The sequence below is a fragment of the Pseudorasbora parva genome, chromosome 8 (assembly GCF_024679245.1).
Source record: "Pseudorasbora parva isolate DD20220531a chromosome 8, ASM2467924v1, whole genome shotgun sequence".
In the NCBI taxonomy this organism is placed as follows: domain Eukaryota; kingdom Metazoa; phylum Chordata; class Actinopteri; order Cypriniformes; family Gobionidae; genus Pseudorasbora; species Pseudorasbora parva.
Window position 1 is genome coordinate 38683705 of NC_090179.1, and position 16563 is coordinate 38700267.

At 37.3% G+C, this 16563-nt stretch overlaps 1 protein-coding gene across 1 annotated transcript in view; it reads right to left on the reverse strand.

Annotated features, from left to right (window-relative positions):
- Nucleotides 1–16563, reverse strand: part of igsf9ba (immunoglobulin superfamily, member 9Ba) — a 107753-nt gene that overhangs the window by 50157 nt on the left and 41033 nt on the right. The window contains exon 4 of the mRNA XM_067451170.1: nt 7695–7846. Within this exon, the coding sequence (XP_067307271.1) occupies nt 7695–7846 (152 nt within the window). The remainder of the gene's footprint in view (nt 1–7694; nt 7847–16563) is intronic.

The following is a 16563-nucleotide window of genomic DNA, read 5'->3' on the forward strand; positions in this document are numbered from 1 at the left end:
CTCCTCTCAATTTCGATTTCGTTTCAACTCCTACGGTGGCCGATTTAGTCATGGCTTTCAGTTCGACCTCTTCGGTGAGTGTTGCGTCAACTCAAGTGATGAGGTAATTTTTGAAAACTATTATAATTTGCAGTTATTTAATTTACCAAATGATCTATGATCAAGTTAATCTATGTAAAATGAATAATAGAACTGAATAATAACCAGTTCATTGCTAACATCAGCTATCAGGTTCCCAGACGAATGCAAGCTCTTAGTAAAGTAACTTTTATCAGTGCTATCATTATTCTGTATATTGTACAACACCACTAGCGTAAGGCAAACAAATTATAATGCAATTAAAAAATTAATTCTAGTGTTATGCACAGCACACCATGATATAATTAGCCAAGCAACAATAAAACTTCCAATATACACAAATAGGCTGAATTAATATTACCTGTCGAGAAGAAAGCAGGCAACGTCGGCGTTCTTTTTAAAATCGTTGCTCCTCATGAGCTCTTTCCATCTTGGAAAGGCCACTCCAGTATTTACTTTTGTCTTGTTGATTTGCCTGTCGCGTTACCGTCTTAATTCTCTTTTCCGCTTCCTTGGCGACTCTGATACATATCCTGCAATGTTACTAGGTCCCCGACCGGGGTCGAATTCGGTAATCAATTCCGGGACGTGGTTGCTTTTACACAGAAGGCGACCCGGCAATGTTCGGGAATATTGCGGGTCCGACGTGCAGTGTGAAAGGGGCTTAAGAGTGATGATCCTCCATCATCATAAAGCAGCCTCAAGCAATCCCCCTCTTCACATTCGATACAGTGCCATCGAGTGTAAAAACGCGAAAAGCGAAGCTTGAATTTACGGGTATGTCCCTCTTTGGCAAATGTACTTTCAAGATGGAGGAGCAACATGGCGACCGCCATCCGAACCCTCAACACTTATGTATTTTCAATGGTATATTATAAAATTATGAGAATGCATTATTACTTGAAAGAAGTAAATATACATTAAAGGGGGGGTGAAACACTCAGTTTCAGTCAGTGTCATGTCAATCTTGAGTACCTATAGAGTAGCATTGCATCCTGCATATCTCCGAAAAGTCTTTATTTTTTTTATAATTATATAAGAAAGATGCGCTGTTCCGAGTCTTTCCGAAAAAAGCCGAGCGGGTGGGGGCGTGTCATGTGAGCGGAGCTAAATAATGACGTGTGCAGCAGCGCGCTGCAATGAGGAAAGTGAGTCGCTCTGCGAGGAAAGTGATTCGCTCTGTGAGGAAAGTGATTCGCTCAGTGAGGAAAGTGAGTCGCTCAGCGAGGAAAGTGATTCGCTCTGTGAGGAAAGTGATTCGCTCAGTGAGGAAAGTGATTCGCCCGCCGCGTGAGGAAAGTGATTCGCTCTGTGAGGAAAGTGATTCGCTCAGTGAGGAAAGTGATTCGCCCGCCGCGTGAGGAAAGTGAGTCGCTCTGTGAGGAAAGTGATTCGCTCTGTGAGGAAAGTGATTCGCTCAGTGAGGAAAGTGATTCGCCCGCCGCGTGAGGAAAGTGAGTTGCTCTGTGAGGAAAGTGATTCGCTCAGTGAGGAAAGTGATTCGCCTGCCGCGTGAGGAAAGTGAGTCGCTCTGTGAGGAAAGTGATTCGCCCGTCGCGTGAGGAAAGTGAGTCGCTCTGTGAGGAAAGTGATTCGCTCAGTGAGGAAAGTGATTCGCCCGCCGCGTGAGGAAAGTGAGTCGCTCTGTGAGGAAAGTGATTCGCTCAGTGAGGAAAGTGATTCGCCTGCCGCGTGAGGAAAGTGAGTCGCTCTGTGAGGAAAGTGATTCGCCCGTCGCGTGAGGAAAGTGCTAATACAGATCGACCGCCGGCCTATCAGTGGGTAAGTCAGTAGCTACTGGTTATATCACCTGTTTAGCATCCTACAAGCCAGCGCTTTGATGGGGTAGCCTGTTGCTTTCGCTCTCTCCCTCGCTCTCTCTCACGCGCTTCCGGTAGAATTGTCCGTAAGGCCCATACAAGGAAATTCCGCCCCCACTAACGTCAATGGGGACGCATGATCTCAAAAAACTTGCCGAAACTTATGACTAACCGGAAGTAGTATTTTTGACAAAGAAATACTCCCATCAAACGTCCACCTTAACTTTTGAAACTTTGTCTATGTTTAGTATGGGATTCCAAGTCTTTAACAGTGTAAAAAGATCAGTATGCATGAAACAGCATTTCACCCCCCCTTTAATGAGCACATATATTTTTGAAAGAACTAAGTGATTTTAGCTAAGAATAAACTAAAAAAGTTACATAGTGTAGCTTTAAGACATCAATGTGTCGCCACGAGCCACAGGGTTTAATATGGATTTGTATGTATGTGTTTTTTAATCTCATAGAATTACACCCCATTGACATGCATTATACGAGCAACGGTTGGAGTAAAAAAAAAATTCTTTGTGTTTTTCTGAAGAAACAAACACACCAACATCTTGGATGCCCTGGGGCTAAGCAGATAGACATATACTTTTCATTTTTGGGTGAACTATCCCTTTTAACAATTAAATGATATTTACATTTAACATTTAACAATTAACATTGTGCTTTAAACATAAAAAAAATAACCAAATGACATGTATTACATTTATTTCTGCATATATTCATTTATTTTTAATAATAAGTACTATAAAATTTGTTAAACTTGTAAATAAAACTGTATAAAATAACTTTTTTTTAAATTGACATTTGAATTGAATTTTAAAATAATATTAAAATCTGACTTAACCCAAATTGCATTAGATGTCGTATTTTCAAAATCATATTTCAAACAAAGTGTAAAAAGAGATTATGCAGTGTTTTGCTTGTGTGCTTTGTTATAACCCAATCAAAATAGATCAGTGTTTACACCTGAGCCTGTAAGTGCAGTTGCGTCTTCCCGAACGGCACGCGGGTGACATGAATTATTGCGTAGGTTCCTGACAGGGCATTTTAGAAGAGGAGTGGGTCGAGTCTTATTTCCTGCACGTCAACTGCTTTAGCCAGAGGAGACCGGCCTTATTGTTCCTCCCACACAATATCCCAAGGTGTGTCAAGTCCTGCTGGACGGTTGACACAATCCTCCCGGCCTGTTCCATCACCATCCTGTCGCTGACAGACACATCACACTGATGACACAGACGGGAGGAGGTAATAAACTCTCTCAAACACTGTGTGTGTGCAGAGAGATCTAATTTAAACACACACTGCTATGGAGGAGGGCAGGGTGAGAAACAAGCTCGGTGCATCGAGACCAGACATCTGTGCCTCTTGCTCTTTAGTGTGTGTATTCCTTCATCACATTCCTCCATTTCTCTAACTTCTAGCCATGGAAGCAGGGAATAGAGCGGAGGACCACCGGCCTCCTCCCCACTGTTCTTAAAGGTGAGGTCACGACACACTTCGTTTGAGTAAATGTCTGGGACTGTGGCTGGTTAGCAGTGGGAACGCCTTTTAAAAGCAAGAGCCAAGAAGCTGAAGCAGAGTGCTTTCTCCTTACAGAAGAAATAATTAAATATAGATTTGATACAATCTAATTGCAGCCGAATCGAGATTAATCACAGCGTATGGGGCAATTTACTAAATGTGACGTGAAGTTGCTTAGGCTGCTGCCAGCATTTACATTCACTGACATTAAAGTCAAATGGGACTGTTTGTGGCATATGCAGCTCTTTCCTCAAGAGTCCAAATACTGTGGTTATGTTAGACTGGAAAACATATTTGACCCTGGACCACAAAACCAGTAATAAGTCGCACAGGTATATTTGTTGCAATAGCCAACAATACATTGTATGGGTCAAAATTATTGATTTTTCCTTTATGACCAAAATCATTAGGATATTAAGTAAATATCATGTTCCGTGAAGATCTTTTGTAACTCTCCTACCGTAAATATATCGAAAATGTATTATTAGTAGTAATATGCATTGCTAATGACTTAATTTGGACAACTTTAAAGGCGATTTTCTCAATATTTAGATTTTTTTGCACCCAGATTCCAGATTTTCAAATAGTTCGGCCAATATTTCCATAACATACATCATACATCAATGTAAAGCTTATTATTCATCTTTTAGATTATGTATGAATCTCTATTTAAAAAAAAAAAAAATACCCTTATGACTGGGTTTGTGGTTTAGGGTGATTTTTTTTTTTTTAATCAATTATAATATTTTTTGTCATTCAAATAAAAATGTAATATAAAAGTAGCTAGTGCTATATTAAAATAAATGCCACTTTTTTAATATTTTGTTTTATAATGCATACCATGTTTTATAAAGACAATCAAATTCATAATAATTTAAACCCATTTTTTTTAAAACAATAATAGTAATATTGATAATAGTTATAATAATAATAACATTATGTATTACGCTTTTTATGTCTGTATGTTATATATTGCAAAATACGTAGTATTAATAAATGTAGCATTAATTAGTTTTGATATAAATAAATGTTTTTGTTTTGTGTGAAAGGTTTGCTTCTATAAAAACTTACACTCAATTTTATATTTTTCTATGTAATGTAGACATGCTAAATAATAATCATTTTAATAACATTTTAATTAAAACAAACAAATAAAAAAGTGTTATATGTAACATACATTTTATATACGTGTATATATACGTGTATATATATATATATATATATATATTTAAATTAAATAATTCATACTGCTAAAGACATGATGAAGTCTTTAAAAGTAATTTAATAATAATAAATTAGAATTTACTTAATAGTTAAATGTAATAAATAATAAATAGATACAAATATTTAGAATTTTTTACTTAAAGTCTGCAGGCATAATAAATACCACTGTGTTTGATATTTTGTTATATAATGCAAAGGTGTGCTAAAGTGTCCTAATGTGGGCCTTCATTCACGCCTCACCCACCAAACAGCTTATAAGACATCACAGGCGTGACCTTTAAGGAATACGCTCCAATGCAGTGGAGCGAAGCCACGGGGTGGGAGAGTAACCTTGCTAAGAGCGGTCACGAAAGAAAAACAGCAGCCAGCCATCACTTCCTGTTCATCCGTCGCCGGTGAGTAAGAGTGGCAGGCAGAATACGGCAAATGGCATTCAAACGCTCCTCGTGTAAAGGCTAGCTGTGACCAAAAGCTGGGAAATGCGGAACAAGATGAACGCGGCTAACAAAGGCGGTGCAGGTGGCTACAGTCTGGAACAGATGAAAGTGAACATTCAGATGTAAGACAGAAGCGGCTACACTGTCTCTCTTGTCTTTTATTTGTCTGTTTCCTCAGGGATATCTCCTCTGATGTGCTGAGAAGCAATGCCTACTGGAGCCAGACTGACTGCCTGTTCTGTCAAATCCTGCGCCGCCTCCTCCCTTGCAGCCTGCATGCAGTGTATAAGTTGGAAACACGCTTGTCAGTTTTTCTCCATTCCCACTGCAGGCGTGTGCTCTTCAACTGTCAGACCCCCGACGTGGGCCCCGACTGACAGCCTTTTCTTACAAATAGCTTGTGATGATTCAAGCTTCCATTTCCAAAAGAAAAATGAGACAGTACAATTCACTGCAGATCAAATTAATGGCTAGACTAAATTCACACGGGCTATATTTGGAGACAAAAGTACATTGTCAATGTTCTACTTTATCGAGGGAGGCAGCAGCTAACCAAAATGAAATGCTACATCATCTGAAACTGTACATATAAAACAATATAATATAATGTAATACTGTACATACACACACATGCATTTCAATATTTAAGACAAATATATATATGTACATATAAAATGTTTATATTTATTATAAACACAGTATATACATGCAAATATTTATTAAATATATACATGAAGGAGTGTGTATTTATATATACATAATAATTATACACAGTACCCACACATATATTATGTAAACAAACTTTTATTTTGTATGCGATTAATTGTGATTAATCGATTGCCCAGCACTAAATATAATATAATATAATATAATATAATATAATATAATATAATATAATATAATATAATATAATATAATATAATATAATATAATATAATAAGGGATAATGTACACCCAGCCGAGGGGTCTTGCATCACTCTGAAGCGGTTTATTCTGCGATAACAACCGGCTCAGTGTACATTATCCCGCTTCTTACACGGCTACTAGTCTCAAATAAGTAATTATTAGACACAAAATATTGTCTCGAGATTAAATATTTTATTAGCTCTTCCGCAAAGCTTCCGCGAAGGAAAACAGTTCCAACCTGCTTTAAGCCTTTATCTATTGCTGAAGATTTGCCATATGCCCTTGCTAAATGTTGAAAATTAATGCTGAAAGGGTTAGTTCACCCAAAAATGAAACCAAGTCTATGATTTACTCACCCTCAAGTTATCGTAGGTGTATATGACATTCTTCTTTCAGACAAATACAATCGGAGTTATATTTAAAAAGTCCAGGCTAACGTTAATCCAAGCAGTTGTTGTAGTTGTGTTTGAAGTCCATAAAAAATGCAGCTGTCCGTCAAATAACGTGCTCCACACGACTCCGATGGGTTAATAGAGCCTTCTGATTCGAATCGATGCGTTTGTGTGAGAAAAATATCTATATTAAAAACGTTATAAAGGAAACCTTCCTTGAAGTCTTCCATTGTAACCCACGGCTGCTTAAGCCACAAGATGGCGCCAGCGTTAAGCATAGAAGTAGTACCGGTCAAGTAACTCGTAGTACCCGTATGAGCGGGTGTTATCTGGAAATAACATACCGCTGGAATGCGCGATTGACCAATCAGAATCAAGTATTTCACAGAGCCGTGTAATAATATAATATAATATAATATAATATAATATAATATAATATAATATAATATAATATAATATAATATAATATAATATAATATCAGTAATTTCATCTCATTTTACATTTTCTTGGTTTCTGCATTAACCTCACCATATTTTTTTAAAGATATACATTATTTCTAATTTGAGGTAGGTAAGAATTTTGTAAGAAGTTTCTTATGCTTAGCCAGTCTGAATTTATTTGATAAAAATACAAAGAAAACAGTAATATTATTACAATTTTAAACAAAAATGTAAATATCATGTATTTCTGACTTTTCATTTGAAATCATTCTAATATGATGATCTGGGGCCGGCTGCATAAATATGGTCATTATGTTAAAGGGTTAGTTCACCCAAAAATGAAATTTATGGCATTAATGCCTCACCCTTTCGATCGCGTTTCAAACTGCCAAACTGCTGAAATCACATGACATTGGCGATCTGAATCATGAATCAATCCGCTGATTCATAACCGTTCAAATCTTTATTTGAGGTTTAAAAACAAACCCGAAAGAGAAGACAATGCTGAATAAAGTTGTAGTTTTTGTTACTTTTGGAACAAAATGTATTTTCGATGTCAACTAATTAACTGATGTCACATATGGACTACTTTGATGATGTTTTAATTCCCTTTATGGACATGGACAGTATAGTGTGCATACACTTGCATACGCTCTTGGACTAATTATAAAATATCTTAAGCCATGTTCCGAAGTTGAACGGAGGTCTTACGGGTGTGGAACGACATTAGGGTGAGCCATTAATGACATCAGTTTCAACTAACCCTTTGTTAATGAACTAACCATTTTTGACTGTCTTAAAAACTCCTGGAAAACAAGCCAAAAACACTGATAAAGCGGCACAAAAAAATCAAACAGAACAGTTACCATGTATTTCTTGTTGCTGGTCAGCTGATCCCCCTCTCTCAGCCAGGTGACCACCGGCTTGGGGTTTCCAAAGGCAGTGCAGGTCAGAGTAATGCTGCCACCCTCCCTCGCCTCCACGTACTGCGGTGGCGTGTCCGTGAACGTAGGGGGCGCTGGGAGAGAAACAAAGGACAAGGTGAGTACAGATTCTTTTATAATTTAATACTCTCACATCTTCAGGACCCTATAGTGAATAAGGCTCTCTGTTGAGTTCTGCATCCACACAGCACAACCACTAGCTACCATTATCAGTACTAGCCAACATCTCAGTGCAATCTGCACTCATTTTTACACCAATTGTGGGCTGAGCTGCAGTATTGGTAAATAAAACTATAATGAAAGTTAACTTTTAACAGGAGTTGTATGACCGCTCAAAAAAATACAGAGATATAAATACAAAATCTAGAGCATGACTACACAAGTTGCCAGGTAAAAATATGTCCAACAAGTCTGACTGTCTGACTTGAAAACTAGTCATACTAGTCAAAATAACACAAACTAATTCTGTTGTTTTAATCATTTCTTTTTTTGTAAATATGAATATGACCAGTGTTGCCAAGTCCACAGTTTTTCTGCAGAAGTGAGACTTTAAGTTGTTGCCGTGGGTTATTTTTTTCCGCGGATTGCTTTCCACCCACGTAGGTACGATTTCGGTACTCAAACACTCCTAAAACGTCCTCTAGATTAAGAGAGAATTCATCTACCCAATGGAGAAAATTACATTGGGCTATTTTTGGGCTACTTTTGACTGGCTATTGGGCTACTTTTGTTGCAAAGACTTGGCAACCCTAACGAGCACCGACTCCGCTGCAAAATTTTTTACTACAAGTGAAAGCAGCAGCTAAGCGACGATTACAACATTTTCCACGTCCCTTATGAAAGGGCCTTAAGTGATTGCTGGTTGTTTACTCACCCTAAACCAAGTCTCTTATGTGATTCAGGACCCTTTTTCAATGAAAATCTATGCGGTTGAATCGTTGTTTTGCCACCAATCCATAGGCGGAGCATGTTTAAGGCCACGGGTCAAAAATTGACAGGGGCCTGGGCCAAAAAAGCACCTGCACATTTAAACAAAATCTAGTAATAAAGTGAAAATGAAATGAAAGTGTCGATTGCACTATTCAGTTTAGATCTGCTCATGTTGCATCATAATTTTAACACGTTGTGCCCTATAACCAATCACACATGACTCTGTTGAGTGTATGAATGCAATGGGCAATCAGAGGCGTTCTCTCTGAATTCTGACTGAATTCTGCACTATCGCTAGCCTAGAAATAGTGCAGAATTTCTAGGCCAATCAGAATTTTGGGCCAATCACAACGTGTATAGAGTCGGTGGGCGGGGCTTAACACAATGAAGGCCGAGTTGCGTTTGCGTGCTTCTAGTAAACACAGAAACTGGCGAACGGCGGCGGTCTTTCAAATCAGCTTTGACCACGACTCTGGAAGACTTGGAGTTGAGCTTTTCTCTGAGAAAAGAACAAAGAACGGCACTGAAGTCAGTCTTAAGAAGGAAAGATGTGTTCACACCAGGGCTGGACTGAGGCTAAAATTCAGCTCTGGCAAACCAAGCCCAAACGGCCCATCAGTTCCCCATGAATATTTTTGCTGGGTTTGGGGCTTTAATTTGGAGTAAATAAATAAAACTAGGACAAGGACAAATAATGATAGATATGATCGAATTTGCTGCAAATGCAGATAAACATAATATTGCTTTTTTTGTCACACAGAAATGCACTTGACAGTAAAGCACTGATGATTTTGAGCTAGGATGCAGTAAATTAAATTTACTGCTTTTAAATGCTGTCATCATTCACTCACTCTCGTGTCATTCCAAACCTGTATGACTTCCGTGAAACACAAAAGATGTCTTGAAGAATGTTGGCAACCAAGTCATTTTGGTTAGGCTACCATTTGAATATTGTATGAACAAAAAAAAAAAAACAGACTCAAATTATTTTATTTTATGTTACACAGAAATAAATTCATTTAGGTTTGGAATGACATCAGGGTGAAAAATAAAATCACATTTTTGGGTTGAATTAACACACATTTTGAGTTAACACATAATTTAAGTAAGACACTGATATCTATCTTTCATGAGGCTATCATTGAAATATAATTTAATTAAATTTCATTAGATCTATTAAAAAAGTTAATAAAAGTTTTAAAAAGGAAAAAAAGCTTTGTCTTGAATTCATGGGATCTAGACTTAAAGCTGTTTTATAGACTATAGTTTAACTGTAGGCCAGTTTCATTTAAATGTAAGATCATGGTAGTCACAGGGTAAAAAACATAGACTTTAAAAATCTTGCTCCTCATTATATGGCTATGGTTTCTAAAATATATAAAACATATATATTAAACTATTATATTTGTAATTAACACAAATTGTAAACACCTGTAGAAAATACAAAAACAGCCTCTATAAAAGTGATTTATATTCTGCAATAATAATTTAAGTAATAATAGGAACATTTTTAATAAATCTTTCTTCCAAAACACCATATTTCTTCGCTGTTAGTAGCTGCAAAGTAAGTTGTGGTTGTGGTAAAGTGAAACGTTTGTGTGTATTGCCGTTTTCCACTTTACCTCGTCATGAATAGGCTACATGCTCGCGGCTGTTTTCAGCTGATTCACCACAGAACCTGTAATGTTTTCATATCACACGATTGTATAAAACAAAATAAGTCAAAGTGCCGTGTTCATAGAGTAATATTTAAACGCAGCGTACATTCGTCAGCGGCTGTGCTGTGCGGATATTCACCCTTTGCAGTTCCATGCGCTCAAATAATAAATAAATAAATAAATAGAAAAAAGCGCCTAATATGGAGGGGAGGTCTCTCTCGCTTCGGCTTGTCAATTCAGAAGACAAACCAATGGGCCGCTGTCGCTGCATGTTGTCAGTGGCACACACACACACACACACACACACACACACACACACACACACACACACACACACACACACACACACACACACACACACACACACACACACACACACACACACACACACACACACACACACACACACACACACACACACACACACACAAAAACACCTATCGGCCCCAAAGTGCGCCGGCCCACCGGGAAATTGCCCGGTATGCCAGATTTATTTTTGAAAAAAGTTACCTGGTTGCCTTAAAATTTTGAGTTCATTGAAATTAAAATTTTGAGTTAATACAATGAACATTTTTTGAGATTCGACAACCTTTATTAAAATATTATTAAAAGATTTTGTAAGCATATTGGGTAATTGTGTGTGTTTTATTTGTGATGACGCAGTGAAACCTGCCAAATAGTGCGATTTTCATGATTTATCAAAAAAAAATTGTGGTTCAGATACAATAATATTTTGAGTTTCTATTTATTAAACAAATTTCCTTCATTGTATCAACTCAAATTTTTAATTTCAATAAACTAAATTTTTTTTGGCAACCAGGTTACTTACTTTTTTAAGTTAAACCAACAAAAACCAAAAAAAAATGTTTACAGTGCAGAGTTTTGCCGACCGGATACGGCGAAAGTTAAATCTTCCAACTAGTTCTGCTTCACCTTCGTTGCTCTGGTTGGTTGTAGCGCTATCCTATCACGTGCAGAGGGAGTTTGAAAGACAACCGTTTATCCCGCCCCTCGGATTATGCCCTGTCAATGATGAGTTTCCAGACCAAACATCTTGATGTGGGTCTGGCTTGTCAGGCTACACTATCGCGGAAACTCTCATCAGAAACTGATATACGTAAGCAGTAGTGTTGTCACGATACCAAAATTATGACTTCGATACGATATCAGACTAAAATATCGATATATCGATACTAAATCGATACCACAGTAAAAAAATAAATAAATAAGATAAGATGCTTAATATGACAACAGAACTTGTTATTATTCATTGTTATGAATAATATTTTTATTATTCATTTTTACTAAAAATTCATGTGGCCAGCATGTTCCTTAGGGTTGGGCATCGTTTTGATTTGAACAATTATTGATCAATTGATCAATTACTATTAAAATTATTTCACAAATTTTTGCTATCTCAATGTATTATTTACAATGGGGTAATTGTGTTGCAATAGCTTACACACAGCACAAGAAAGCTTGATTTCGAATGGTAAATTGAATTAAAAAAGACGAGTAAACAGTAATAAAATAAGAACAAATAAACAGATTACAAACAATAGCACAAATAAATACAATAGAATAGAAGATACAAATTAAACAGACTGCTTTATTTTTTCAGGTAGGTCTAACATTCAGATAAGAAACTGAATTTAAAAAATGCATAGTAATTACATTTAAAACAACATTGGATAATGTTCTTTGTAAAAAATTCAATAGCGTACAGATGAAACTATTAAAGTTACACAAGTTGATCAGTCAAGAGCAGTTGATCGTTTGTCTTTTTGTAGTTTGAATAGCAAATGACTGCGGTCCCTTTAAGACTAACGGACGCATGGATCCTGAACACTGTTCCTGTTACTCGTTCTTCCTGAACTGTTTGCGACTGTGTTTACGTTAATACTCTTCCAGATGTGCACTGATAATTCTTTGAGTGTATTTGACCAATAATAAGCTGGAAAAGGAAGCAAATGTTTGCACTTGTATCATGTCAGAGGCGGCTTTATTACGGTAGGCTATGTGTGTGTGCGCTTCAGATGTGGAGCACGAAATCTGCGGGGATTAGTAGAATTAATTTATGTGCAATCCCGCGCGAAATTCAGACCGATCACTCACTAACACTAACACACTGTCATGAGGAAAAAGTCCAGCAGAACGCGCGCTCGCCGTGCTCAGAGGTTAACCGGGCTGAGTGAGAATATGCCGGTGTGTGTCAACCAGGTGTCAACTCGCTGATGGTCAGAGAGGAGAGCGCAGCTGATATCGATACTGTAAAAACTGAGAATCGTATCGTTTCAGATATTCCAGTATCGATATATATCGAAATATCGATATTTTTGACAACACTAGTAAGCAGATTTGGTAAATTGGTTTCTATTTATAATGTCTTTCGCAGCGTTGAACAATGTGGCCAATCACAAACATACCTGAGGATTTCTTCCATGCATCGGCCAATCAGACGTGTTTTAGTTTTGCTGCAATGGTTAGGCTATATTTATCATTGGCTGCACTGCCAAATCACGCATACAGTATGCTTGCCTGTTCAAATTATAGTGGTTTGTGAACATAACCCCTTTAATAAGAGTGTTTATGCTGGGATGTGCAGGTTGTTGATAAGCAACATGTAACTATTTCATCACATTCTATTTAAATGTGTTTTTAAGGGGGAATCGCAGTCACATCTATCTTCAGTTCGCTTGGTTCACCCTTCGCCTATGCACCAATCATAACATCTGATCGCGGTGAACTTGTAGAACATTTCAGCATAATTGTGCATAATCACACCTATCTACGTATCAGGTGGTAATACAGGTGCAAACAGTCTCTAGGACTATGTGTTGTGCACTACAATGAAATCTTAACTTGCTCTGCATGTGGGTCACTGTTAGTCTATAGCAGTTTTGCTTTCAACAGCGCAAACACCTGGTGAAAAACAAACAAAGCAAGCAATTAACGCCTCTGAACATCTGTCCATCTGTGCCTACCATGAGCTTTTTCATGCACGCTCCAATCTGTTGCAGGCTAAACACTAGGGAGAAGAATTTATAGCCCAAAACATCTTGCTCATCAAATCTCTAAAAATATGTATACAAATTCCCTAGGGATACATCACAGTGGTTGACTAATCCAGCACAAAACTAGTACGTTTTTGACATTGACTAGTTTATCTAGAATTTTTCTTGCATCCCTTTATAGTTTTGATATTTTTAGCAGCAGTGCTAATTAATGTGCTGACGGCATATCAAGCCGTTTTCACAGTCAACTTCTCAGAAACATGTTTTTTAATTGAAAGCTTTGACTGGATCTCATTGTTTTTGAGTTCCCAGCATTCTGTTTCATTCCAACACACTCCAGATGTTTTTGAACTTGTCTAATGTGAATGCATCCTAAGACATGTGTTATCTAGCGTCTCGTTTAGGTTTAGGAAATTCTTACACTACGTCATTTTGCATATCCCCGACAGTGACCAAAAGATTCTTTCTTCTTTGTTCCCATTTCCATCTCTGTTTCTCTCTCAGAAATACTCTTTGATAAACATTTGAAGGTGCTTTAAGAGACAAACCAACTCCCTCATACACCTGCCCTACTTTCTGGACGTGTCTCATTATGTGTTTGTGGGAAATCTTGGGCTCACACTGTGAATGACAAACAGAAGACATATTTCAGAAGGCACTTGTCTGAAGGTCTTTCCACATGAACAGATGGTCTGGACAGAGCTCACTGACTAGGCACCCAGCACCTCAACTTTTCTCTTTCTCTCACTCCAGACTTTAACTTCTGACAAACAAACAAGCTTCGCCTTCTAATTACTAAATACTGATTGAGGTCTAATTAATAATACCTAAAAAATCATTGGAGAAGAAGACAGATCTCATATACTGAGCTAAACTAATTTGCTTTTGTAAATGAACCCTGCCAAAATCTTTAATGAACCTGTTAAACTCTGAAATGCAGCTTATTTGGGGACACTGATGTAGATCTACAGCAATGAGGTCGAATGTTTCACGTTATAATGCATTACACGTTATTGTAAAGAAAATTCTGTGAAGTTATGGTAAAATAAATTGCCAGAAATGTTTACAAAAATATATGGTAGCAACTTTGTAGGTTTTACGATTTCATTAACTGATATAATGTGGATATACCAACTTACTGAAGTACTAATATCTGTTTTTGAACCATTGTAATGCACAATCACCAAAAAAGGGGGATGATGAGAAAGAAACTTTCATCTTGTGGGTTCATTACACCTTGCTTAAAGGGATACTTCACCCTAAAAAGAAAATTCATCCATGATTTACTCACCCTCAAGACATCCTAGGTGTATATGCCATTCTTCTTTCAGACGAATACAATCGAAGATATATTATAAAATGTCCTGGCTCTTCCAAGCTTTTCAATGGCAGTGAATGGGTGTTGAGAATTTGAAGAAAAAAAAACGTGTATCCATTCATCAAAAAAGATATCCAAACCTTCTTTAAAAGTAAAGGGTTACTCTTCTGCCGTAAGTCGACTTGTGTAGGCCGTCAGCTGGAAGCTAGTTATTTTAGTTTGAAAAGCTTTAAATATGAATATTTCTCTTACAAAACCCCCAAATCACTTTGCTTCAGAAGGTCTTTATTAACCCCTGGAGTTGTATGGATTACTTTTATGATGAATGGATGCTCTATTTTTGGACCGCCAAACTGCAATCTTTAGGTTACCACTCAGATCTTAAAGCGCTAGGCTTCATCATCGTGGTTTGGATTGGCACTTAGTATCAGAAGCTAATGATCTGTGCCCGCTATGGGGCTGGGCAGGATGCTCTGAGAAAGACAAGTGTGACGGCCGCACTGATGAAGGGGGTCTGTGTGATGACCTGAGCGTCTCCACAGAGCCACTACTGTTCTCCAAACGGGTACATCTGCCCGGCTGACACCTGCTGGGTACACGCGGCCAGCCGGCCACCCTCTCACCCGTCCTGGCAGGAAGAGCAGCCACTGTCCACACAGGATCCATACACAAGTGGATGCTAATATCGCCGGCTACAGGAAACCAGTGCTGTCAGGCTTTTCTGCCCTTGTGAGGCCAGACAGCACCTGCCCCAACAAAGACGCTTTTGGACAAGATGGGCAGTCTGAATACCAATGAACACCAGTGTTTCTTACAAAACTTTTAAGATAAGCTTAAGCAGGCAATGAGCACGTTCATATCTGTGATGCAATTAGTTACTGCACATTGAATGGTAAGCATTGATCATGCTATGCTGTCCTTTCCATAAAAATAATAATACTGTGCAAAGTGACTGATGCAACATATAAGTAAATAAAAAGTACTTTGTGCTAAACAAAGCTAGAATGTACAAAACAAAACTCAGATGTGCAAACCAAAACTACATTTTTAAAATATTACTAGACTGCACAAAGCAAAACTAGATGTCCAAAACAAAATTACTGTCCAAAACAACCCTTACGAAAAAGAAGATTTGAAGATTTGAAGAAAAGAAGATCTGCTAAATGATTAAATGTTATGGACTTCTCAGAAATAAACGTAAAATTACGCTTAAATGCACTTGACTAATACTGACAGAAAGTCTAAATATATTTGGCTTATACTTGTACATTGTCTTATATATCTTTTATTTTATATTTATACTTAAACGTATAATTAAGTGTTCTAATTACACTTGGCTTGTAGTTTGCTCTTTTGATTGAGTAGCCTATTAAATATTTTTTCCACATAGTTTTACATTGTCTTATAAACTTACATTGTTTGAATATAGTGATTTATACAAATAAAAAACAACAACAATCCTATTCTGAGTATCTGAATTTTTGTAGTGTGCATTGGAATTTACTTCAAACTTTCTATACTTTACTCTATCCCCACCACTGACTGACAACCTATGTTTTCACTTATATATAGTAGAGGGCGCTATTACGCATCTTCTGAAATAGTACAAAATCTACAGAGAGATCAAAACACAGGCGAAGAAGCAGAAACAAGTGATGTGTCCCAATTCACATGCTATCCATCCTAAATAAAATTCAAAATTAAAATTACTGCGTTCTAAATCGTAGTATGTTGAAATGAGTATTCCAAAGATACCCGGAGGGTCTACTTTTTCTGGTTAGAATCTGAAGTGCAGATCAGTGCACACTCTTAAAGGCCAAAGTATATCTCTTTGTAACTTTACTTATACTTATATATATCAAAGTAACTTT